The sequence below is a fragment of the Megascapheus bottae genome, chromosome 22 (genome assembly GCF_031878675.1).
Source record: "Megascapheus bottae isolate mThoBot1 chromosome 22, mThoBot2.hap1, whole genome shotgun sequence".
Lineage (NCBI taxonomy): Eukaryota > Metazoa > Chordata > Mammalia > Rodentia > Geomyidae > Megascapheus > Megascapheus bottae.
The window spans coordinates 6,477,783-6,501,587 of record NC_143530.1 but is presented as its reverse complement, the minus strand read 5'-3'; the positions used below and the strand labels follow the sequence as shown (position 1 = coordinate 6,501,587).

Below are 23,805 nucleotides of genomic sequence, written 5' to 3'. Positions count from 1 at the left end.
AGAGATACTGACCAACTGCAAGGAGTCACCTCAAGACAGACAGTGCCCTTCTGTTTAGTGACTGCCAGGTCAGGGTTCAAGGGTCTTCCATATTGCCAGCACTCCCCAGGGAACACAAGGACACTCTACCTAGACCCCAATAATTTCTTTATAAATTCAGTCCTCTGAATTCCTGGGGGGGGGGGCAAAGTTCAGTCGTGGCTCACTGCGGAAAGCAGTAATACTTCCTTTATGGCCATTTCTTGTAGGCAGATTTACCGGCTGGTGTGGGTGGCCACTCAGTGGTGGGCGTGACGTGGCCCATCTTCAATCCTTCAGCTAGGTGGAGGCTGGGGAGCCCCTGACGCGGGGGGAGGGGGCGGGCGGGAGAGGGAGGGGGCGGGACTGGGCTGCATGGCAGCAGCGAGGGTAAGACCACCGCACACCACAAAAATGTGTTAGAAAAACTCATGTCCACACCACGTAGGAAAGTGGACCGAAGGCAGACAGGACTCGGGGACACAGGCTGCCCCCAGATCCGCTGCACCACCCGGAGAGGCAGGAGAGCTCTGAGGCTCCGCAGCCCCGAGAGAGCGCGAGGGGGCTGCCCTCCAGGCCAACGCCCCTCAGGCCGGGGACCCCTCATGACCGGGACCCCTCATGTCCGGGACCCCTCATGTCCGGGACCTGTCAGGCCGTGACGCGTCAGGCCCGGGACCCCTCTGGCCCGGGACCCCTCAGGCCCGGGACCCCTCATGTCCGGGACTCCTCCAGGTCGGGACTCCTCCCACTCACCGCCGTCCCTCCCACTCTGGCTGCTCCACTCCGTCCCCGCGAGGGGACTGTGCCTACCTCCCCTACTGCCGGAAAGAGAGAGCAGAGAAGCAAGCCAGAGGGGGGCTCCACTTGCCCCTACAGCCCGCCCTCCACTCCGTACCGCTCTCGCCGCCCCGGAATGGCCCGCCGCGCGCCCCCCTGAACCAGCGCCGCCTTCCCCACGCGGCCTTCCCCGCACTGCGCCTGCGCGGGCGGCCCAGCCCGGCGGGCGGCCGTCTGCGAGTGCGCGCGCACCTGACGTGAGCTGGCGTGGGGGGCGCGGCCTGCGGCGCCCCGCCCCGCCTCCCCTCCCTCCTCCCGCTCCCCCTCCCCCACACACCGCCTCGGCCGCCGCAGGAGCCCGGAGCTCGAGCCGCCGGCGACTCCCCCTCCCCTCCCCCCGCCCCGCCCCGCCCCGAGCCGGGGCTCCGAGCCGGAGCCGAGTCTGCGCCTGGGGTGAGTACGCGACCCCTCCCCAGCCCCCGCTCTCTGCTTGGCGGGGGGTCCCCACCACCGCCCCACGGGGGGGACCCGGGCTCAGCTGCGCGTCCCCTCCCTTCAGCGTCCTGCGGGACCCAGCCGTGCCCGGGCCCGCGGGACCCTGCCGCGGCGCGCGCGCCGTTCCCGCGCGGACCGCTCCCCGGCTCGGCGGGAGCCCTGCGACCCTCGCCCCGGGCGGGCGTGCGCCGGCCTCGCCCCCTGCTCCCGGAGGCCCGCGGGGCGAGGCCCCGGCCCGGCCCCCCAGCGCCGTCGGGGTGCGCGGGTCCTCGCGCCCGCCGCCGCGCCCGCCCCCGAGGCGTGGATCCCGGGGTGGCCGCGTGCGGCGATCGTTCCTCAGGGGCCGGGGTGGAAGCTGGCCGGGAGCCGGGGCCGGGCTGGGACCCGGGCCGGGCCGGCGGGCCCCGGCCGCGAGTCCTCCCGCCTCTGCCTCCGCCTCGCCTCCGCCTGCGCCGCACACAGTGCAGTGTGCTCACGAGTCGCCGGGGCCTGCGGTGGAGGGCGCGGTGGGGGCCGGGGGCCGGCGCCGATCTCGAGGGGGGCAAAGGCCCCGTGGGGGAGGGGGAGGGGGGCCCCGCTGTGTCCCTCCTGGCCGTCTTGACCGCCTAGGGCGGACTGTCCCGAAGCTGGGAGAGAATAGGACGCCTGGGAAGTGGGAAGGAGAGGTCAGAGGGGCCGCTGCCCTTGGGGCTCGGTGCTGCCACCTGCCCGGGTCCCCGGGGCGCAGGGCTGGCCACTCGGGCCACACCTGACCCAAGTCTCCCAGGGGACTCCATACCCCTACTACTTACTACTCGCTGGCCTCTCCCCTGGGTCTGCAGAGCCTGGGCAAGACTGGGGCTGTACCCAGCCCCTCCTGAGGAGGGACCCACAGCCCTGCCTCCCCGGCACACGTGAGGAGGGGAGAGGGAGTGTCGGCCAGATTCAGGCAAGGTGTGCTGGCAGCATGGTTGTCCTCCAGGGCACCCGAGGGTCCAGGCCCTGGCATGCCCCAGGTGGCACATGCCAGGGCCTGCTGTCAATTCACCCGATGCAGTTTGGGTTGAATGAATGGTAAGTGGGTGGGGAGGTTACCAAGCAGAGGGCAAATGGTAAGTAACTAAAAACCCTCCTGGGAATATCACACGAGTTTTCTCCAGGTTGAATAGAGTAATCGAGATCTGGGTTCAAATTCTACCTCTCATGACTTAGCTGTTGTGACCTTGACAAGTTACTTAACCTGTCTGAACCTCTGTTTGCGTTTAAAAGTGTGGATACTCTTAACTGCTTACAAGGTTTAGCATGGAGATCAAACAATATTACCTAGGTAAAGAGCCTGGCACTCTGCCTGGTAGTTGATCAATAATGGGTTCTCTGACTGAACTTCTGACCCATATTGGCATAGCATTACCCCCTGGTAACCCCACCTCCCAGCCTGCTGCAGGTGGAAGGGATGTTTTTGGAGAGTTTTAAAACAGTCCATAACACAATATAATCCCTTTGGCCTAAATAAGAAGCTGTGCTGTGTGACATAGGACTCTGTCTTATTGTCATATTAAATTCTGTATTTTCTTCGTTGTTGTTGTTTTGTATGTGTGGGACTTGAAACCAGGGCCTGGCCCCTGTCCCTGAGCTTTTTTACTCTAGGCTAGTGCTCTACCACTTTGAGCCACAGTGCCACATCCAATTTTCTGGGGATTGATTGGAAATAAGAGTCTCATGTACTTTCCTGCCTGGGTTGGTTTTAAACTGTCATCCTCAGATCTCAGCCTTCTGAGTGGTTAACCACTGTTTTGTAGAATGAATTATGTTTTGAACTACATTAAGAGCTTTAGATCTTATTCCTTAGAACAACCATAGCAACAGATTGTTATCCACATTTTACAGGTGGAAGAACTGAGGCCTAGGTGATTAATATGCTCAGAAGAAAAGACATGCCGGTCTCATCTTAGAGCCTGTGTGCTCTTGCCCACCACATTATACTGCCCTATACATCCTACCTGCCTCAGAATTGAGGCACAGGAGCTTGGAGCCCTAAGCAAGAAGAAAGACAAGTGACCATAAAGGGGGTGTGACATTTCTCCAGAGCAGTGGCTGGCCACCCTAGCTCCCTGGTGGAAATAGCAATAAAGTGTAGTGGTTAGGAGCTTAACTCCAGCCCAGCTTCCTGAGTCTTATTGCAGACCTACCATAGAAAGGCTATGTGACCTCAGGCTAGGTATACCCTATTTGTACCTTACCATTTTTTTCTCCTTATGATCAGGAGCATATGAATTAGTTTCAAATTGTACCTTACCCAAAAGAAAGGTTAAATAAACTTGGCATGCTGGTACATACTTGTAGTTGTAGCACTCAGTAGGCTGAGACAGGAAGATTGCAAGTTTGAAACTAACTTTGGCTGTGTCATAAAATAATTAAGGCTGGGCACCAGTAAGTAGCTCACGCCTGTAATCGTAGCTACTCAGGAGGCTGAGATCTGAGGATCATAGTTCAAAGCCAGCCCAGGAACGAAAATCTGTGAGACTCTTCAGTGAACCACCAGAAATGGTACTGTGGCTCAAGTGGTAGAATACTAACCTGGAGCTGAAGAGCTCCGGGACAGCGCCCAGGGCCAGAACTCAAGCTCCATGACTAATAATGATAATAATAATAAAAATAATAATAATAAACCAGGCATCAGTAACTCATGGTTGTAATCGTAGTTGTTCAGGAGTCTGAAATCTGTGGATCACAGTTTGAAGCCAGCCCTTGCAGGAAATTCTATAAAACTCACATCTCCTATTAACCACCAAAAAAACAAAAATGGCAGTGTGGTTCAAGTTGTAAAGTGGCAGACTTGAGAGAAAATGCTAAGGGAAAGCACCCAAGCTCTGAGTTCACACCCAGAAATGTGCACATGTGCACTCACACACATGAAATATTTAACAAATGAATTTATTAATACTACTTTTAGCTGGGCACCAGTGGCTCATGCCTATAATCCTAGCTACAAAGGAGGCTGAGATATGAGGATCACAGTTCAAAGCTATCCCAGGCAGAAAAGTCTTTGAGACTCTTATCTCCAGTTAGCCCCCAGAAAGCTGAAAGTGGTGTATTGGCTCAAAGTGATAAAAGCACTTGCCTTGAGTGGTAAAACTCAGGGACAGCACCCAGGTCCTAAGTTCAAGCCCCATGACTGACATCTATAGAGAGACAGACAGACAGACACACTCACACGTATAGTTTTTATCCTTACATGTGGATATATTTCTCTCTTCTCTGTCTCTCTGAAATCAATAGGGGCCGGCTAGGACATTAGTATCTGTTACCAATTGAAAGACTGAGTCCCAGAGCCCAGCAAGGTGGCTCACGCCTGTAATCCTAGCTACTCAGGAGGCTGAGATCCGAAGATCAAGGTTCAAAACCAGCCCGGGCACAAAAGGACCTGAGCTTCTTATCTCCAGTTAACCCCTAGAAAATGGGAAATGGGGCTTGGCTCAAGGGTAGGGCTGTAGCCTTGAGCTGAAGAGCTCTGGGACAACACCCACGCTGAGTTCAAGCCCCATGACCCACAAAAAAAAAAAAAAAAAAAAAAAGACTGAAGCCCAGGTTATGCAGTAAGAATGTCTCCATCTCTGCCCTCTGCCTTCCTATGACCTGAGACCTAAGTTAAGTCCATAGAAGAGTGTTTTTCCAGGGCTTGAACTCAGGGCCTGAACACTGTCCTTGGGCTTTCTCAAGTCTAGAACTCTACCACTTGAGCCACAGCAACACTTCTGGCTTTTTCTATGTATCTGGTTCCGAGGAATCAAACCCATACTAAGCAAGCAGGCTACCACTAGGCCACGTTCCTGGCCCATAGAAGAATTTTTTAAATTTGTGACTCTCTGGCTCCCACGGCACCGACTACTCTTTTTAGTGGTAAATTACAATCTTAATTTAGTTGGACTAAAATCTCATCCCTGTTCACCTCTGTTTAAGCCTCAGTGTCAGCTCATCTGGGTTGTCTGTGGAATGATGGAACTGTTACCCTGTCCCTCGACTGCCCTGCCCTACTCTAGGCTGCTGAGCCAATGCTGGCTTTGAGAACAGCTGCTCTAAAGCAACCCGGCAGCCCCCACAATTAAGAGTTTGAATTAACTCAGTCCACTGGCAAAGACCCCTGCCCAACTCCACCCCTTCCTTGCCCTCTGATGCAGGGTGAGTAGCTTGCCCTCCTTGGTCCCTGCTTCCTCCCCAGTGCTTAGGATAGGGCGGAGGGGATGGCCATGTGACATAATGAAGGTGGCTGGTCATTTCATTTACCAAGCATCCAGCTAGACTCTCACCCTCCCTGTTGTCATCATTTAATGTAGATGCTCCCAGAAAGTTCCGCCTTCCTCTGGAACAGAGAAGACTGAGACTGTGGGGCTAGGGGAGGGAGCACTCTGGCCTGGAGTAGCCTTAGAGTTTGAAGACAGAGACTAGGGGTGGGAATGGGCTGTTGAGATTTCCAGTATGCCTTGGAGTTGGGCATTGAGAAAGGGGCTAGTTAGAACCCTCCAATCTGGCCCTAGATAACACCACTCACCTTTAACCTGCCCTAATGCCCCAGGCTCTTCACAGACACCTGCCTGGTGCCCCAGGCTCTTCACATTCGTGTTTGCATACCTGGCTCCTGACACACCCACATATAACATCTCCACTCAGAGACCAGCAGGTCACTTCCTTCCTGCTGCCTGCCCTGCAGTCACCTAGCTCCCAAGCACACAGACGCACAGGGAAGCATAGCCTCACCAACACGCCCCAGTGCCTGTGTTCTCTTGCCTGAGAGCATGCAGTGAGCAATCTCCATATTCTGCACAAAGCTTCCACAGTCTGCAGCCCTGAAAAGCTTTCTAGCTTTGGAAAGAAAGTAACCCAAGTTTGAATCGTTTTGTTTGATTAGCAGTGAGACTTCAGTAAAGTTAATTATCCTCTCTGAGCCCTGTGTCTTCATCTTAAAAATGGCGGCAGCTCACGCCCATAATCCTAACTATGCAAAAGGTGAAATCTGAAGGTCATGGTTCAAAGCCAGCCTGGGTAGGAAAGTCTGTAAGACTCCTGGAGCTCAAAGTGATAAAGTACTAAACGAGTAAAAGATCTCAGGGACAGCACCCAGGCCCCAGGTTCAAGCCCCACAACACTCACATTCATTCTCTCTCTCTCTCTCTCTCTCTCTCTCTCTCTCTCTCTCGCTCTCTCTCGCTCTCTCTCGCTCTCTCTCGCTCTCTCTCGCTCTCTCTCGCTCTCTCTCTCACACACACACACACACACACACACACACACACACACACACACAGAGGCAGTAACTGGGTATCAGTGGTTCACACCTGTAATGGTAGCTACTCAATAGGCTGATATCTAAAGATTGAGGTTCAAAGCCAGCCCAGACAGGAAATTCCGAAAGACTCTTTATCTTCAGTTAATAACCAAACAAAGCCAGAAATGGAGTTCAAACAGTAGAGCCCTGGCCTTGAGCAAAAAAGCTCAGGGATAGTGCCCAGGCCCTGAGTTCAAGCCTCAGGACTGATGAGCACACATACATACACAGGGACAGCTCATTGGATAGCCAAGGATTAATGCAGTCATGTATATATTACTCTTGAAACCACAGCACTTCATAAATAATGCTACCTACTATAGTTACTAAATTAATGGGGTTGTGGTAGTAGTGGTAGTGTGCCATACCAGGGCTTGAGCTCAATTCCACTCCAGGCTAGCACTCTACCATTGAGCCACACCTCTGCTTCCAACATTTTGAGATAAGAGTCTCTCCAGGTTTCCTACCCAGGCTGGCTTTAAACCATGATCCTCAGATCTCAGCCTGTGGAGTAGCTAGGATTGCAGGTGGGGCTGGTTTAAGGTATGGCATGCACTGGGCAGTTTCTCTTCGATCCTTCCCACGCCAGACTTTGCAGAGACTCTCTGGGACCTAGGGAAACAACCTGGGCCTTTGGCTCCCTAGGAAGCCCCTGCCTCTCACCCTGAGGCTGGATTAGGGACAGTCAGGGGGAAACAGCCTCAGTGGGCTAGAGAAACCCTGAGTCACCCCAGAGCTAAGGGACAGTCCAAAGTGCGGTCACCTCTTCCTGATCTGTTGTTCTCTTTGTCTGGTTGCCTTTCTTCCCTGGGGACCCTCCCTGCCCCTAGGCAGAGGTTCAATGTTGTCAGCAGAAGGGGTCCCTGGGGCCCCCCAGTAGGATGGGAGGGGCAGTGCTACTGCTTCTTCCCTGGGAACTTCCCCAGGGCCCACAGCTCAGCTCTGCCCCCCCCCCCCAGTGCTTTCACAGCCCAGTTGGTCCCTGCGAACCCCAGCTGCCTGGACTGGGACAGGGAACCTGGCTGAAGGGCAGCATCCTGGTTTCTGGGGGCTTAGGCAGGTTTAGAGGCCACCACCCATTCTCCCTTCCTTTGCCAATGGAAAAGCTGACTGAAGGCACCGTGTTCCCAGCCTGCCCTGCTCCAGAGGTAGAAGCACAGCACTCTGGGAGTTGTAGTCCTGATAGCACTCCTGTGATCATAGTACAATGAGTTGGAGAGAGGAGGAAGGTGGAGGGGAGTGGTTACGCTATGGCAGGGAAGAAAGACAGGGAGTGCAGTTGTGGCGGGGCCAGCTAGGCTGCACAAACCCAGAAATCCTGCTTTTTATTGGACTTCCAGTGGCTCCCATCCTTGGACCCCTGCTCTGAGGACAGAGTCAGCTCTGTTTTGAAACCACTTATACAGAGCTGAAAGCACTTAAGCACATGAATTTATGCAGGTTCATGTGTTTGTTTGCTTACTATTAATTTATTCCTGTGGGGTTTTTTTGGCCAGGGGAAGGGCCTTGCATATTCTAGGCACTGAGCCACACCCCAGCTCCTATGCCACTTTTCTAATAGGGATAAAAGAGATAAGAGTAAGAAACAGAAAGTCAGGCACTGGAGGCTCACACCTGTAATCCTAGCTACTCAGGAGGCTAGATCTGAGGATAGAGGTTCAAACCCAGACTGGGCAAGAAATTCCATGAGATATAGCTCTGATTAAGCATTAAAAAAAAAATCCTGGAAATGGAGCTGTGGCTCGAGTGGTAGAGTGCTAGCCCTAAGCATAGAAGCCCAGGGAAAATGTCCAGGCCCTGAGTTCAGGCCCCAGAACCAGCACTAACAAATAAGAGGATGAGGCAGATGACTTCCGGACCCATCTTCTCTGGTCAGGAGACCCCTCCCCATCTTCCCTTAGGCTCTGTTCTGTCCCTTGCCTGAGACAGAATGAGAGAGGGAGTTTGTGGTGGCTGGGGGTAGAAATCACAAACCCCTTCCAGCTTTGGGAAACCAAGTCTCTGTAGTGCTGGCCTGGCATCTGGACTGAGAGCCCCAGGCCCCGGATGCCATCACAACCAGAGAACAGTGACGGTGAATCCATGTGGCCTCCTCGGGCCCTTATCTCTGCAGTCCAGAGTTTCCACCCACCCTGTCCTGGCTGTGAGGGGATGGGGGCCAGCCCCACTGAGTGCTCTGCCCTCTGCCAGGAGGACCATGCGGCAGTAGCAGCCATGCTGCCCTTCCTGCTGGCCACGCTGGGCACCACGGCCCTGAACAACAGCAACCCCAAGGACTACTGCTACAGCGCTCGCATCCGCAGCACCGTCCTGCAAGGCCTGCCCTTCGGGGGCGTCCCCACTGTGCTGGCTCTCGACTTCATGTGTTTCCTTGTGAGTGCCATGTGCCGTCCCCCTCCGTTGGCACTCGTGTCCTGAACGTCCTCCCCACACCCCCTCCAGATCTGACCACGCTCCTACCCGCGCCTGACCTCCCAGACTCCCCTGTAACCAATCCCTGCCATCCAGCCTTTCAGCCTCTCACCATTCACCCAGGTCACGGTACCGTTTGTAAGATGCCATCCCAGCCACACTGACATCAGGTACAAGGCCACTTCCCCTCTTCCCCTAGGCACTGCTGTTCTTATTCTCCATCCTCCGGAAGGTGGCCTGGGACTATGGGCGGCTGGCCTTGGTGACGGATGCAGACAGGTAAGGGTCTCCCACTACACACACACACCTCCACACTGCTCAGGAACAGAGGCAAGCCAGCCCTGCTCCATCTCCTTTGTGGGAGATGAAGAGGGACTAGGCCCAGTCCCTTCCATCCCCGGAGAATTTTCCCCTCCCCTGCTAACCCCCTTGTTCTCTGTCCCTAGGCTTCGGCGGCAGGAGAGGGATCGCGTGGAACAGGAATAGTATGCCCTGACCCCCACTAAACCACTTTCCTTTTTCTTCTCCTTCTCACGCCTCTCTTCTCTTCACGCCAAGTTGCTGGTTTCTTTTTGCAGTTTTCTTCTCCGCAGGCTCATGTTTCAGATTAACGCAGGCGGTGTGCTTTGCAGAGCAGGGGGCTCCCCAGCTTGTCTCTGCCTCACTCCCCCCCATCTGGCTCCTTGCCTAAGAGAAGGCCTTCCTATGTGCCCCTGCCTTTGTGACCCCACTCCAGGAACGGAGGGGCCGTCCTCCTGGAAACCCCAGGCCTTAGCGCAATCACACAGAGACAAGGTTGGGTGTCACCAGCAGCTTCTCATGCCCTAACCACTAGTTCTTCATCTTCCAGGGTGTCCATCCCCCACCCCCATATTCCAGGGTGTCCATCCCCCCCCCCCTTGCTCCTCCTGGAGGCCTGTCCCAGAACCCTCCCTGTGGCCTTGGCGTCGCCTTATGGTCTCTGTCTATAGGACTGGAGTTGGAGCTGTGGTAGCTGCTGGCTTGGGGATCAGGGAGGGTGGTGCCATGCCCAGGAGACATCTTCCAGCCTTGTCATTTCTTTAGAGTTCTCCTGGTCCCCATTTTTTTTTCCCCTTCACTTCCCCATTGCCCTTTGCATAATGTTGGCTCTATTGTTCCCCTGTGCCCTCTGCTGGCCCACTGTGGAACTGCAGGGCTCTCTAACAATCCCTTTAGCCTCTGTCAAGACAATGGTGAAGACACCTCTCCCGTAAGGCCCACTGCCTGGCATCAGTGTTCCCTGAGGGGGTGGGGGGACATACGCTCCTGCTTCAGCATCTGCGCTTTCTGTGCCTCCTGTGACCCTGGATTTCAGAGTGTTCACACCTACCATCTTAGGGCCCATGCTCACCTCCCACTGCGCTCTGACCTCTCATCTCCCCCACTCCCAGTGTGGCTTCAGCTATGCACGGTGACAGTCATGACCGGTACGAGCGCCTCACCTCTGTCTCCAGCTCTGTCGACTTTGACCAAAGGGACAATGTGAGTGTTTCCCCCAAGATGTCTTGCCCACCCCCTCCACGGAAGATGGGCTAGACAGCTTTAGTTTGCAGGACATTGATGTGACCTTCTCAGCAAGCCCAACACCTAGCCTGGAACTCCTGGTTCCTCTTCTGCGTCCAGATCTCTAGCTCAGTTCTAGCATCTGTGGATTCCAGACTTAGTTTGGCACAGTGGAATTCTATGCCCACCGCTGTTCCTGATTAATCCTAAAGATATATCTTCCTCAGACTGTAAACATGGGTTTAGAAATCAGCATGAGCCTTTAGGCCTGTGTAGCAAATCGTACGATCATTGTGCGACATAGAGGGTTGGCTGGCCATGCCAAGTCAGCTAAGCCACTGGGAGCTGAGTGACAGACACAGCAGTTCATAGGACCACAGACCTCCTTAGCCCCCAAGTGTGAGCACTCATCAGGTGCTGTGAGAGCTGTTGTAAGAGTCCTAGGCAGAACACTAGATAATCCCGAGACTAGGGTGGCGTCAGTCAGCGTGGCTCAGGCTGGAGGTCCAGGGCCGTATCTCCTACAGCAGCCCCAGCAAGACATGGCAATCAGTCTCCCAAGGTACACATCTCACCCCTGCTAGCCCAAGTTGCCCACATGTCCCCAAAGCCAGCAACATCGCAGTAACATCATCCTGTATCTTGACCAAGAGCCACCTTCTGTAGGGTTCTTTCTGCCTAGCCCTCCCAGAAGCTTCTACCCTCTGCCTGAAGGCTGACCTAGGAAGAAAAGAAAGAGACATCGTGACCCTGAGCCCTGGTCCCTGTATTTAGAGGACTGAGGCAAGAACTCAGGCAACATAGACGAGAGGTGCATATGCTTTTGGTAGCCATGTCCCAAACTTGACCTTATTAGTTGGAACTTGGAGGCCCACTGCCCTTCCCCCAAGCCCCAAACCATACCCATCCTGACTGGCGCTACTACGGAATGTTGCAGGATCTTGACAGTCTAGACTCGAGGGTCCAGATAATTGTTTTTTTCTGGAGGGCAGGACTCTCTATCACTCCCTTCCTCTGGGATTAAGCTGTTTCTGGAGTTTTTCAGCAGGGGCAGGCATGGGAGATGTGTCTGTGTGAACTGTTTGGGGGGTAATTATGAGAATAGGAATGTGGATCTCAGGAAGGGACATGGGTTGCTGGGCTGGGCGTCTCACTGAGAGCCATCTGTCCCCACAGGGCTTCTGTTCCTGGCTGACAGCTATCTTCAGGATAAAGTAAGTGAACAGTCTTCAAGCTTGAAGAGAGAGAGAGACAGAGAGAGAGAGAGAGAAACATCAGAACCTGTTATTTCCCTACGTAATCCAGCTTTGAGGGCCTTAGTGCCGCTTGCCAGCGCAGCTCCCACCCTGCTCCAGGCGTTCAGGCCATGGTCCCCGGCTGCTTCCCACCATCTGCTTTGCCTATCCCCAGAGGGGAAGTGGGAGGGGACAGGTAACTGGGTCTTCCTCTCTCCCAGCCCCTGCTACTGCTTGAGAGCAGGGGTCAGGGGGAACCCCAACCTCAGCCTTTGTGCAGCCAGCAGGTGGGGGCACCGGGTAGGCTGGGAGCAGCCAGCTGGCAGCAGGCAGAAGCCAACCAGAGGCCAGCAGGCAGAACTCGAGACCAAGCCAGAGTCCAGCAGGCAGGCAGTGAGCGCTGAGAAGGGCAGGAAGTTTGGACAGGTTAGCATTGCACTGTGTCCGGGCCTTCCTGTGCCGTGGGAGCTTAGCCAGCACCCTGCAGGCTGCACAGGACACCCTGCTTCCCGCCACGTGGCCTCCCAACCACTTCTACCCCTTTCTCTCCCTGTCACCACCTCTATTTCCTCTCTGCTTTCTCCTGTTCAGTCTCCCTTTCCCTTCATTCTCTATCTTTCCCTCGCTCCTCTCTGTGCCAGGCTTGAACTCTGAACTTCATGCTCTTATTTGGCTTTTTCACTCGAGGCTGGCACTACCAGTTGATCCACAGTTCCACTTCTGGCTTTTTGCTCGTTTGACAGGAGACATGAATCTCACAGACTTTTCTGCCTGACTGGTTTTGAACCACAGTCCTTAGTCTCCCAAGCAGCTGGGATTTCAGGCTGAGTCACTGGTGCCGCCTCTTCCTCTTCCCCCCTTTCCTGGCAGCCCTTCAGTCTCTCCTCTTGTTCATTCCTCCACCTCCCCTCTCTGCTTCCCTATCCTTTCTCTTTCCTCTCCCCCCCCCCCCAGGAAACCCTGTCAGCCCCTCCACAGGGATACGTAGGGTAGATATGGGGTGAGATGATCAGGGCAGGCAAGTAGTGTCTCTCCCTGTGCCCCGGACCTCATTCCGGTGTCCCCCGTGGCCTGCAGGGATGACGAGATCCGGGACAAGTGTGGGGGCGACGCAGTCCACTACCTGTCCTTCCAGCGGCACATCATCGGGCTACTGGTGGTCGTGGGCGTCCTCTCGGTGGGCATCGTGCTGCCTGTCAACTTCTCAGGGGACCTGCTGGGTCAGTGATGGCCAGGGCAGCGTGGGAAGGGGGCAGGCAAGGGGCACGAGAGTCCACACGCCCACACCACCATCCTCCTCTTCTCACTTTGCAGAGAACAATGCCTACAGCTTTGGGAGAACCACCATCGCCAACTTGAAATCAGGGTGAGGATGAGAGCCAGTTGTGGAGCCCTAGCCTGCAGGGGGGAAGGGGCTACCCCGAGGTAGGGAGAGCTACCCTGGGTGTTGGGATAGCATGGCTCATAGGTATGGCATGAAGATTTGACCTCCTAAGGCCATTTGCATTGGGCCAGAGTGATAGAGGTGCTGTGGGGGTTGTGTACCAGAAGCCTTGGTGGCCATGGAGGGGACATGGCTGTATGAAGGCCCCACGTCCAGAGGTGGGGTTGGCTGAGGGCCTTGGCCCAGGTGGCCCTCACAGGTCCCCTGTGCTCCCTGCTAGGAACAATCTCCTCTGGCTGCACACCTCCTTCGCCTTCCTGTACCTGCTGCTCACCGTCTACAGCATGCGCAGACACACCTCTAAGATGCGCTACAAGGAGGATGACCTGGTGCGCAGGCAGCACCCCACCCCTCTGTCCCGGGGCCACCCCCCGGAGCCCTGCTCTGTCACCCAGGGGCCTCAGTTTCCTCACCTGTGCAGGGGGCGTTCGGGAAGGTAGTGTGCGGCCAGGCTTGTGCCCTATGGGCGATCCTGTGTCTCGTGGCCTTGTGGGGAAATAACGCCTGGCCTGGTAGACATGTAGGCACCATCCTCTGTCTTCTGCTGCCACTCAGAATTCAAGCCAGACACTTTCCCAGGGACCCAAGAGTGTGACCCATAGTCCTGCTCCAAGAGGCGCTGGGTGCCAGTCTCCCTGCACCTGGCCCTACCTGAGGCCTCTTACTTCCACTCCTGCGTGTGCTCTGTTCACCTCCCCCCTTAAAAAGTAGTGAAGCCCCTCCAGCCCTCCTGACCTTGCTTAAGAAGGCAAACCTTCCCTCTCTCACCAGGTAAAGCGGACACTCTTCATTAACGGAATCTCCAAATATGCAGAATCGGAAAAGATTAAGAAGCACTTTGAGTGAGTAAGCGGCCTGCAGCATCCTCCCGTCTTCCTCCCAGGGATCTAGCTGGAGTGACCTGGCACTCTGCCGAGTGACAAACCCCTTTGAGAGCACGGGATGTCTGGGGGTGTAGCTCAGAGGAAGAAAGTATGTCTACCATGCCAGAGGCCCTGGGTTCTGACCCAGCACCCTAAAAATAAAAAATTACAGCACTTAGGAAGCTGAGGCCAGAGGATCTTGAGTTCAGATTCAGGCTGGACTACATAGTAAGACCTTCTTCTATCTTAATTTTTTAAAAAATGAACAAAAGGGGGCCGGGAGTCTGGCCTAGTGGTTAAAGTGCTTGCCTAGCATGCACGAAGACCCGGGTTCGATTTCTCAGTACCACATACATAGAAAAAAGCTGGAAGTGGTGCTGAGGCTCAAATGGTAGAGCTCTAGCCTTGAGAAAAGTCCAAGGACAGTGCTCAGGCCCTGAGCTCAAGCCCAGGACTGGCAAAAAAAAAAGAAAAAAAAGAATAAAAGTACTAGGATCTGGTGGCTCACACCTACAATCCTATAATCAGGAGGCTGAGATCTGAGGCTCGGGTTCAAAGCTAGCCCAGGTAGAAAAGTCCATGTGACTATTGTCTCCAAAACAGCAAGTAAAACACAGGGCTGGAGACATGATTAAGTTGTAGAACACCAGTTGTGGGTGAATAAACTGAGCAAGAGGCCCTGAGGGGAAGAGTTGAAGCCTCCTGGTAAGTTCATTTTCAAAGATTCTAAATTCTCCTGAACTCACAGACTCCATCGCCATGCTGTAGAATTTTATCTCATGTAGCTTTAATAGTTGATCATTGAAGCTTTTAATAAAACACAAAGGTAGGAGCTGGGTGTAAAGCTTGGAACAGAAACAGTGTGCCATCAGACTTGAAAAGTCCATTCCTTCTCCCAAGCTAGCAGGCTTTCTCTGAGCCATCTAGGAGCCACAGACCAGAGAGGCCAGTCTGCTTTGAGCCTGGCTTAAGGCTCAGGGATCCCTCTCTGGCCAGGGCTAGAAGTCAGGTTCAGGATCACATTCTTGTTGGTCTTAGGTCAGAGCTAGAGATCTTCCCGTAGGTAGGCTGTTTGGAGTCAACCCAGAGTCAGGGCCTGTGTCTGATCAGGTCTGCTGGGAACATAGGTCTAACCTATGTTAGTCAGGTCTGACTCAAAACCATTTCAACCTCAAGTTCTTATCCCTGAACAAGAATAAGGCCATAGTGGGGCAACAATGGTCCACACCTGTAATCTTAGCTGTTTAGGAAGCTGAGATCTGAGGATCGCAGTTCAAAGCCAGCCTAGGCAGAGAAGTCTGTGAGACTAAGCTAAAGTAACACTGTGGCTCAAGTGTAGAGTGCTAGCCTTGAACACAAAGAGGCTCAGGGATAATGCCCAGGCCCTGAGTTGAAGCCCCAAGACTGGCCAAAAAAAAAAAAAAAAAAAAAGAGACCACAGCCATGGCTCATACCTGTAATCTTATTCAATAGGCTGACATCTGAGGATCATGGTTCAGAGCTAGCCCAGCAGATAAATCTGAGACTTTTTTTTTTTGTCAGTCATGGGGCTTGAACTCTGGGCGTGGGCACTATCCCTGAGCTCTTCAGCTCAAGGCTACTGCCCTACCCCTGGAGCCACAGTGCTACTTTCCATTTTCAAGTGATTAATTGGAGATAAGAGTCTCATGGTCTTTAGAGTCCAGGCTAGCTTTGAACCTTGATCCTCAAATCTCAGCCTCCTGAGTAGTTAGGATTACAGGCATAAACTACTGCACCCGCTGAGACATTCTTTAACTCCAGCTCTTAACCAGTTAAAAAGCTAGAAGTTGGGCTAGGAGTTTGACCTAGTGGTATAGTGCTTGCCTAGCATACACGAAGACCCAAGTTTGATTCCTCGGTACCACATACATAGAAAAAGCCGGAAGTGGTGCTGTGGCTCAAATGGGAGAGCTCTAGCCTTGAGGAAAGCCCAAGGACAGTGCTCAGGCCCTGAGTTCAAGCCCCCATGACTGGTCAAAAAAAAAAAAAAGCTAGAAGTCAAGCTATGGTTCAAGTGGTGTAGGGCCAGCCTCAAGTCAAAAAGTTAAGGGAGCCGGGTACTGTAATCCTAGCTACTCAGGAGGCTGAGATCTGAGGATCGCAGTTTGAAGCCAGCCCAGACAAGAAAGTTCATGAGACTCTCATCTCAATTAACTAGTGGTAGAGCACTACCCTTAAGCACAAAAGCTCAGGACAGCACTCAGGCCCAGAGTTCAAGCCCCACAACCAACAAAATGAAAGTTGAGAGGGCAAGGCCCCAAATTCAGTACTGGCACTGGTACTGGTACCCACACACAATCTTGACCTCCTCAGCACAGGAGGGTCCTCATACATCCTGGTTTTCATCCACTCCCCACTAAGATAAGTTCAAGAAGGAAACCCTCCTTTGTGTAGGTAGGAAGGGAACCTGTGCTGGGGCTGCGTAATGTGCCAGCTCCATGGGTGAAGTCAGTCTGCAGGTCCACCGAGCCTGACGGCTGCTGTGTGTTCCAGGGAGGCCTACCCCAACTGCACGGTTCTCGAAGCCCGGCCCTGTTACAACGTGGCACGCCTTATGTTCCTCGATGCCGAGAGGTACAGAATTGGGCAGGGAGGGCGATGCCGTGGGGGACGATGCTGTGGGCCCCTGCCCACTGTGGAGGCTTTGTGCCTTGCCATGTGGGGACTTGGTTCCCTTACCTGGCGTTTCATAGGAGATTTGAATTTGAGCCCCCACCCCACCCCCCAGCGCACCTGTTACTTCCATCCTGGAGAGTGCTGGGCCAGGCCTGAAAGTTAGTCTGCCAGGAGGAAAGGGGCCCCCAATACCTACCCTGCCTACAAGACTTATCCTCAGCCTCAGTGAGAAGTTCACATCAGACTATGGGAAGGACTGGCCCTCAGGGGCAGATGGAGTCCCTGGGCTAGGGGAACATCTGAATGTAGATCCTAAACTAATCCAAGCACAGGCCAGCCCTGGCTTTGGGAAGTGAGCCTCTGCCCAATCCTCCTGGCAGCCCAGACCCTCTGGGTGGTGTGTGAACAGCCTCTGGGCCCCACAGGAAGAAGGCTGAGCGAGGAAAGCTCTACTTCACAAACCTGCAGAGCAAGGAGAACGTGCCTGCCATGATCAACCCCAAGCCCTGCGGCCACCTGTGCTGCTGCGTGGTGCGAGGCTGCGAGCAGGTGCGTTGCAGACTGACCACTGGTGCCCAGGGTCCCTGGACAGGGCTGGGGCGGGCTGGATGGGCATAGCAGTGTAGAGCCAGCCCCTCGCCCAGGACGAACACAGGGGGCAGAGGGCAGAGCAAACACTGCAGAAGTGAAACTGGAGGGTCGGGGTTTGGCCTAGTGGTACAGTGCTTGCCTAGCAGGCACGAAGACCTGGGTTCATTTCCTCGGTACCACATACATAGAAAAAAGCCGGAAGTGGTGCTGAGGCTCAAGTGGTAGAGCTCTAGCCTTGAGAAAGCCCAAGGACAGTGCTCAGGCCCTGAGCTCAAGCCCAGGACTGGCCAAAAAAAAGAAGTCAGACTTGACCCTCGAAGCCCAATTTTTGAAAACCATGTTTCAAACCACAGATTAGGTCAGCAAGAGAGCGGCGTTGAGCTGTGCTTATTAAGGCTGTGGTTTTGAACAAGTTCCTTAATTGCTTTCTGTCGCAATTTCCCCATCTGTAAGATGAGAGTGGTTGTAGCTACCCTTGCAAGATGGTTGTGAGGATTTAGTCCACACATATAAAAAGCCTCGAGGGAGGACTTGCTGTGGACCATTCCTGTAATTCCAGCTATCTGGGAATCCGAGGCCAGCCTGGGCTATAGGGAAACCCTGTGTCAGGAGACCAAAACGGGTGGGAGGAGCAGGTATGGCCTGTCGTGGACGGGGCAGCGGTGCTGACGGCACTCCTTCCTCTGCCGTGGCAGGTGGAGGCCATCGAGTACTACACGAAGCTGGAACAGAAGCTGAAGGAGGACTACAAGCGGGAGAAGGAGAAGGTGAACGAGAAGCCTCTCGGCATGGCCTTTGTCACCTTCCATAACGAGACCATCACGGCCATGTAAGTCCCTGCCCCTCGCTCACCCCCACCCCCCACCCCTGCTCACTGCCATCCGCCGCGAGGCCCACGCAGCGCCTCTGCACCCCAGCATCCTGAAGGACTTCAATGTGTGCAAGTGCCAGGGCTGTGCCTGCCGCGGGGAGCCCCGCACCTCCTCCTGCAGCGACGCCCTGCACATCTCCAACTGGACTGTATCCTACGCGCCCGACCCCCAAAACATCTACTGGTGAGCCCAGGGCTCTGGGGCTGGGCCCGGGCCAGGGGGGGTGGGCGGACCTGGGATCCCAGAGTGACCCCCCACCACACAGGGAGCACCTCTCCATCCGTGGCTTGGTCTGGTGGCTGCGCTGCCTCGTCATCAACGTGGTCCTCTTCATCCTGCTCTTCTTCCTCACCACCCCGGCCATCATCATCACCACCATGGACAAGTTCAACGTCACCAAGCCTGTGGAGTACCTCAACGTGAGCCCCACACCCACCCGCTCGCCTCCCCAAATCCACACACTGCCCAGAGGAGGTCACTCTGGGGTTTAGCACCCGTCAGATGGACCTCGTGACCTTGACTGAACCCTGTCCTCGCTCTGTCTCCTACTGAAATTGGATGGAAGCAATAGGCCCTTAGCTTCAACATGAAACCAGCATGAGGGAGGAAGCAGGGCAGCCCGGTGACCGGGAGTGGCCCCCCACCTGCCCCCCCCACCCCCGGCACAGCACACCTCCCCAGATCTCAGTGTTCAGAGGAGAGCACTTGAAACGACCAAATGAGGACAGCAAAGCTGATGAGACCCAGGCAGTGGGTCCAGATCCCAACCCACTGTTTATTAGGGGCTAAGCTACTGAGACCCTTTGCCTCCACTTACGCATCTGCAGAGGGGGCGCCATCGTTGTGACCCTTACTACATGTAAAATACAGGCGTGCTTGGGGATACAGGTGTTGAGCGAGGGCTCCACATTGGGATCATTCACCCCGGGCTTATGCCCAACCCTGGCCACCACCTCAGACAGTGAGTTCTGGACCTCTCCCGACTGACACATCCCCTGCCCCCACAGAACCCGATCATCACCCAGTTCTTCCCCACCCTGCTGCTGTGGTGCTTCTCGGCCCTGCTCCCCACCATCGTCTACTACTCTGCCTTCTTTGAGGCCCACTGGACACGGTGAGATGCATGCACTGTGCCTAAATCTGCCCCTGGTGCCTGCTGGCCCCACGGGACTGCCCTTTAGCCTCTAGGCCCCCTGCCCTGTGCACCGAGCTGGCAAGGAAGCCCCCTCCCCGGGGGACACTCCTGGCAGGCGCGGGGCTGGACCCGCTCTCCCCTCACCTGTGCGCGCCCTCCCAGCTCCGGGGAGAACAGGACCACCATGCACAAGTGCTACACCTTCCTCATCTTCATGGTGCTGCTTCTGCCCTCGCTGGGACTGAGCAGGTGAGCGCCGGGACACAGACTGGGGTGCGGACCTTCAGACTGCGCACTCGCACGGGGCACCAGATCGGAGGCCTGGCCGCCCCTCATTGTCTGCCCCACTCCCCTCCAGCCTGGACCTCTTCTTCCGCTGGCTCTTTGACAAGAAGTTCTTGGCTGAGGCTGCCATTCGGTTTGAGTGAGTGAGTGGGGCCCCTGGAAAGACCCGGGGTGGGGGGCAGGAATGTGCCCGAGACACTGCCACCCCAAAGGGCTGTGACCAAACTCCCAGCAGGGATGGAAAAGGGCTGGCATGGGTCTGCAGGTTACACCATGTTTGGGTCCCGTACCTGGGAGAGATCCCCAAGGTATATTGGGGGTTCACACTCCAGGAACCCATGTAGAGGCTGAGTCTACCTCAAGGTGGATGCTGGGCTGGGTGGGGAGCCATGGGCAGCTACCACAAGTCCTGGGAGCCTCAGTGAAGTTGCTAGCTCCCCAAAACAGTGTGGCTATGATTCTCTGGGCATCTCGGGGAGTCTGTGAGGCCACACGGGAGCACACCACCGCTGGAATCGCTATAATCTGTCTGGTCCTTGAACTCACTAGAGGCCAGTCTTACACTGGCGAAGGTTCTCGGGCATCTCCCCTCTGGAGCTATCTAGGCAAGGAGTTCCGAAGCCAGGCTGAGCACTGTGTGAGGCTATTTGGGGCGTGGAAAACTCTGGACTCCGTTAAGGTCTAGGAACCTCTGCATGTTCCTGCCATCACATACTTGGAGTCTGAGGGGCTCACTGAGTCTCAGGCAGTTGCACCCCAGGTATCGTGGTGGGCTTAAGCACTCCCCTAGTCTCTCTGAGACACACAGTCTAGGGTTGCCTCTGGGCTAGGTCTCCAGCCATGTCTACTCCGAGGTACAGTGAGGCGTTTTGAGGACTGCTGTCTGTCTCTGGGTTCACGTGTGGGGGCCTTAGGGAGCGGTCATACTGGCACTGAGCGGGCAGCCACCAGGACGCAGTGCTGGAGCACCTGGTGCCCGCAGGTGTGTGTTCCTGCCAGACAACGGCGCCTTCTTCGTGAACTACGTCATTGCCTCAGCCTTTATCGGCAACGCCATGGACCTGCTGCGCATCCCGGGCCTGCTCATGTACATGATCCGGCTCTGCCTAGCCCGCTCTGCGGCCGAGAGACGCAACGTGAAGCGGGTATGGCCGCCTGGGGCAGCAGCCGTCCGCCTAGCGCCCCCTGGTGGCCCAGCCAGAAGCAGCAACAATTGAGCTGGGGGTGGGGGGCCCACGAGGGTGCTGGGACAGGACCGCGGTTTGCTCAGTGTATAGTGACCAGGAGGTCCCTGAGCGCAGGCAGTGTAGTTTTCAGTGCCAGAAGTTGGAGAAGTCTGGCTAGATTTGGTGTCCCTCTACCCTAACTCCACAAGAAGGCTCTGGACATTTAGTCCCCCACCCCATCCTGCCAACTCTTGTCCCTCCTACCAGCCCTGACTCCTAGAAGACCCCCCCCATGCCCTGTCTCACCATCTGACCTGACCTCCCTCTCAGCCATAGCCCTTCCTCTCCACCTGCTTCCCCTCTCGTTCCCCAGACACAAGATCCTTGCCCCCACGACTTCTTCCCAGCCCCAGACTTCCTGGCCACCACCTCCCCTGCCCCGTGCCCTGCAGCCCGCCCCCTGCCCCCTGAGCCACCTCCTGCCATGTCCCCCCCAGCATCAGGCCTACGAGTTCCAGTTTGGCGCAGCCTACGCCTGGATGATGTGCGTCTTCACGGTGGTCATGACCTACAGTATCACCTGCCCCATCATCGTGCCCTTCGGTAGGCACCGCCGCGCCGGGACCTGGGCCCTGCTCGGGGGGACCCGGGGCCTCACCCGCCCCGCGCTAGTAAGGCAGGCCACCCCGAGTGGACAGGGCCCCGGCTGGGAGGCCGGCCCCTCAGGCCTCCCGCCTGGTCCCTGGCTCAGTCTGGGGCCGGCCTAGGAGCTGAGGAGGAGAAAGAACATCCCCCAGCTGGCACACAGAGTCCCAGCCCCCCACACCCATGCCTTTGCAAAACTGAATGTGGCTCCGCCACGGCTCACACACCTCTACACAGCCTCCCAACTCAGGAAGGACCTCGGACCCCAGGGCGGGGCTGGTCCTTGTGCCCCACGGAATTGCCTCGTGGTGACAGATCCTTGTCACTTGGGCAGGTTTGCCTTCCTTTTCAAAAATGGCTTACAGAGATTTTCTTTTAACTGTGACTCCGCTGTAGCCTCCACTTCCCCCAATAACGTTCTAATCCCCTCACTACCCTCTCTGTTAAGACTCCGGACTCCCAGACTAACCTTGTTGTCCTGTGTAACCCACCCCCATCGCTCCTCCTCGGGGAAGCAGGCCCCTCCCCTTCCCGCACACAGCCCTCTGCTTAGAGACAGGGCTAGGACAGCGCGGCAGGCCAGGCTTCACGAGGATTCTCGCTGCTCTGTATGGATGGGTCTTTACTATAGGATTTGAGGTGAGGGTTCAGGAGGAAGGAACAGAGGCCAAGGAATTGAGACACAGAGGGGCATCCTGTCCTGCAGCAGGGACAGGGCAGGAGGGGACAGCTCTCAAGTGATCTCAGAAGGCCAGCACAAGGGCCCTGAGCCCTGGTTCCGAGGTCAGGGCCGTGTGGCTTTCCCCAGGGCTCATGTACATGCTGCTGAAGCACCTGGTAGACAGGTACAATCTCTACTACGCCTACCTGCCGGCCAAGCTAGACAAGAAGATCCACTCGGGGGCCGTGAACCAAGTGGTGGCCGCGCCCATCCTCTGCCTCTTCTGGCTACTCTTCTTCTCCACCATGCGCACAGGTAAGTTCCACTGCCACCCTCTGGGGGCCCAGGGGACACAGGAAACTCATCCAGAATCAAGGTCAAGCAGGCCACCAAAGGGCTGCATGGCCAGGGGCCTGGGAGAGGTCTTGGTCAGGCCCTGGCACGCAGAATTGAGAAAGTGCATCCAGCAAGCCCAGGGAGTCCCTGGGGAGGCCAAAGGAAGACCAACGCCCCCATTCCTGGTTCTCCACACCAGGGTTCCTGGCCCCCACATCCATGTTCACATTCGTTGTCCTGGTCATCACCATTGTCATCTGTCTCTGCCACGTCTGCTTTGGACACTTCAAATACCTCAGTGCCCACAACTACAAGGTATGGGCTGGGGAGGAGTGGGGGAGGGGAGGAGAGGAGGGCTGTGACAGGAGCTGGGACGGAGACACTCGAGTCCCTGACTCATTTTGGGTCTCTCAAGATTGAGCACACGGAGACAGATGCCGTGGGTCCCAGAAGCAATGGACAGCCCCCCACTGCTGCCACTGTCCCCAAATCTGCGGTGAGTGACTCGCTCCATGGCAGGGCAGGCGTCCCAACCCCAAAGTGGGTAGCAGAGAGCCGGATAGGAGACCTGATTTACTGGAGGCCCCTGCCAGTGCCCCGGGCCTGCCCACCTGTTGCCTGGCAAGGCCCACCCACGAGGGGCAGCTGATCTCACCCCCACTCCTCTCTGCTTCAGAAATACATCGCTCAGGTGCTGCAGGATTCAGAGGGGGATGGAGATGGGGATGGGGTGCCCACGAGCTCAGGGGACGAGCCCCCGTCGTCCTCATCCCAAGACGAGGAACTGCTGATGCCACCAGATGGGCTCACGGACACGGACTTCCAGTCTTGTGAGGACAGTCTCATAGAGAACGAGATCCACCAGTAAGGGGAGGGCGGGGCCCTGGAGGCCACGCCCTGCCCGCTCACCCCACCCCCACGGACACTAAAATGCTAATAATTTATTAGATCTACAGCCCCTTCCCCATCCCCTGCTTTCATTAAGGTATTTAAACTTGGGGATTCCACCGCTCTCCCCTACCACGGAGAGAGCGAGGGAGCCCCCCAACCTCAGTGAGGAGAGCCCCGAGCCGGCCCCGGGGCAAAGGGGTGTGGAGGGAGTTCCCCCAATCGGCCCCCTCCCAGTAGCGTCCATGAAAGGGTTAATGAGAGCCGAGAGGGGCACCTGGCGCCATGGCTGGAGACCTGGGGGGTGGGCAGGTCAGGGTCATTCCCCCCAGTTCTTTCCTCCCCTTCATTTCCCCAGGACCAGCCCTCCCGAGATGCATGAGGGGCGGGTGCAGAGTGGGAGAAAGCCCGGGGAGGGGCCTGGGGGGAATGGCTGACACTGGAAAAATGGGTTTTGCACTGTTGGGTTTTTTTTTCTTTTTTTTTTTTTCCTTTAAATAAAAACAGAAAAGCTTTGGG

The 23,805-nt window shown here is 55.9% G+C and overlaps 2 protein-coding genes across 8 annotated transcripts in view; one reads left to right on the top strand and one right to left on the bottom strand.

Moving 5' to 3' along the window:
- Mrpl14 (mitochondrial ribosomal protein L14) overlaps positions 1-2,110 on the bottom strand; it is a 12,245-nt gene extending 10,135 nt beyond the window's left edge. The window contains exon 1 of one of the 6 annotated variants that reach the window (XM_090355577.1): positions 2,085-2,110. The gene's annotated coding sequence lies outside the window, so the exon portion shown is untranslated. Of the gene's footprint in view, positions 1-831; positions 996-2,084 lie in introns of those variants that run through there. The other 5 variants (XM_090355579.1, XM_090355576.1, XM_090355574.1 and 2 more) reach the window with 5 other exon arrangements.
- Tmem63b (transmembrane protein 63B) lies at positions 1,150-23,805 on the top strand. 2 transcript variants are annotated; one of them, XM_090355572.1, is made up of 24 exons: positions 1,150-1,251; positions 8,783-8,965; positions 9,204-9,283; positions 9,451-9,489; positions 10,417-10,507; positions 11,705-11,742; positions 12,841-12,983; positions 13,078-13,129; positions 13,428-13,536; positions 13,979-14,049; positions 16,585-16,665; positions 17,133-17,256; positions 17,994-18,127; positions 18,216-18,353; positions 18,436-18,589; positions 19,178-19,284; positions 19,468-19,554; positions 19,664-19,729; positions 20,573-20,735; positions 21,254-21,359; positions 22,210-22,377; positions 22,598-22,713; positions 22,814-22,894; positions 23,075-23,805. In XM_090355572.1, exons 2-24 carry the CDS (start codon positions 8,807-8,809, stop codon positions 23,264-23,266), a joined length of 2,499 nt encoding a protein of 832 aa, XP_090211698.1. In that variant the 5' UTR covers positions 1,150-1,251; positions 8,783-8,806; the 3' UTR covers positions 23,267-23,805. The 2 variants fall into 2 exon arrangements, with proteins under 2 accessions (XP_090211698.1, XP_090211699.1); XM_090355573.1 differs by lacking the exon at positions 9,451-9,489 and having other exon boundaries at positions 1,151-1,251.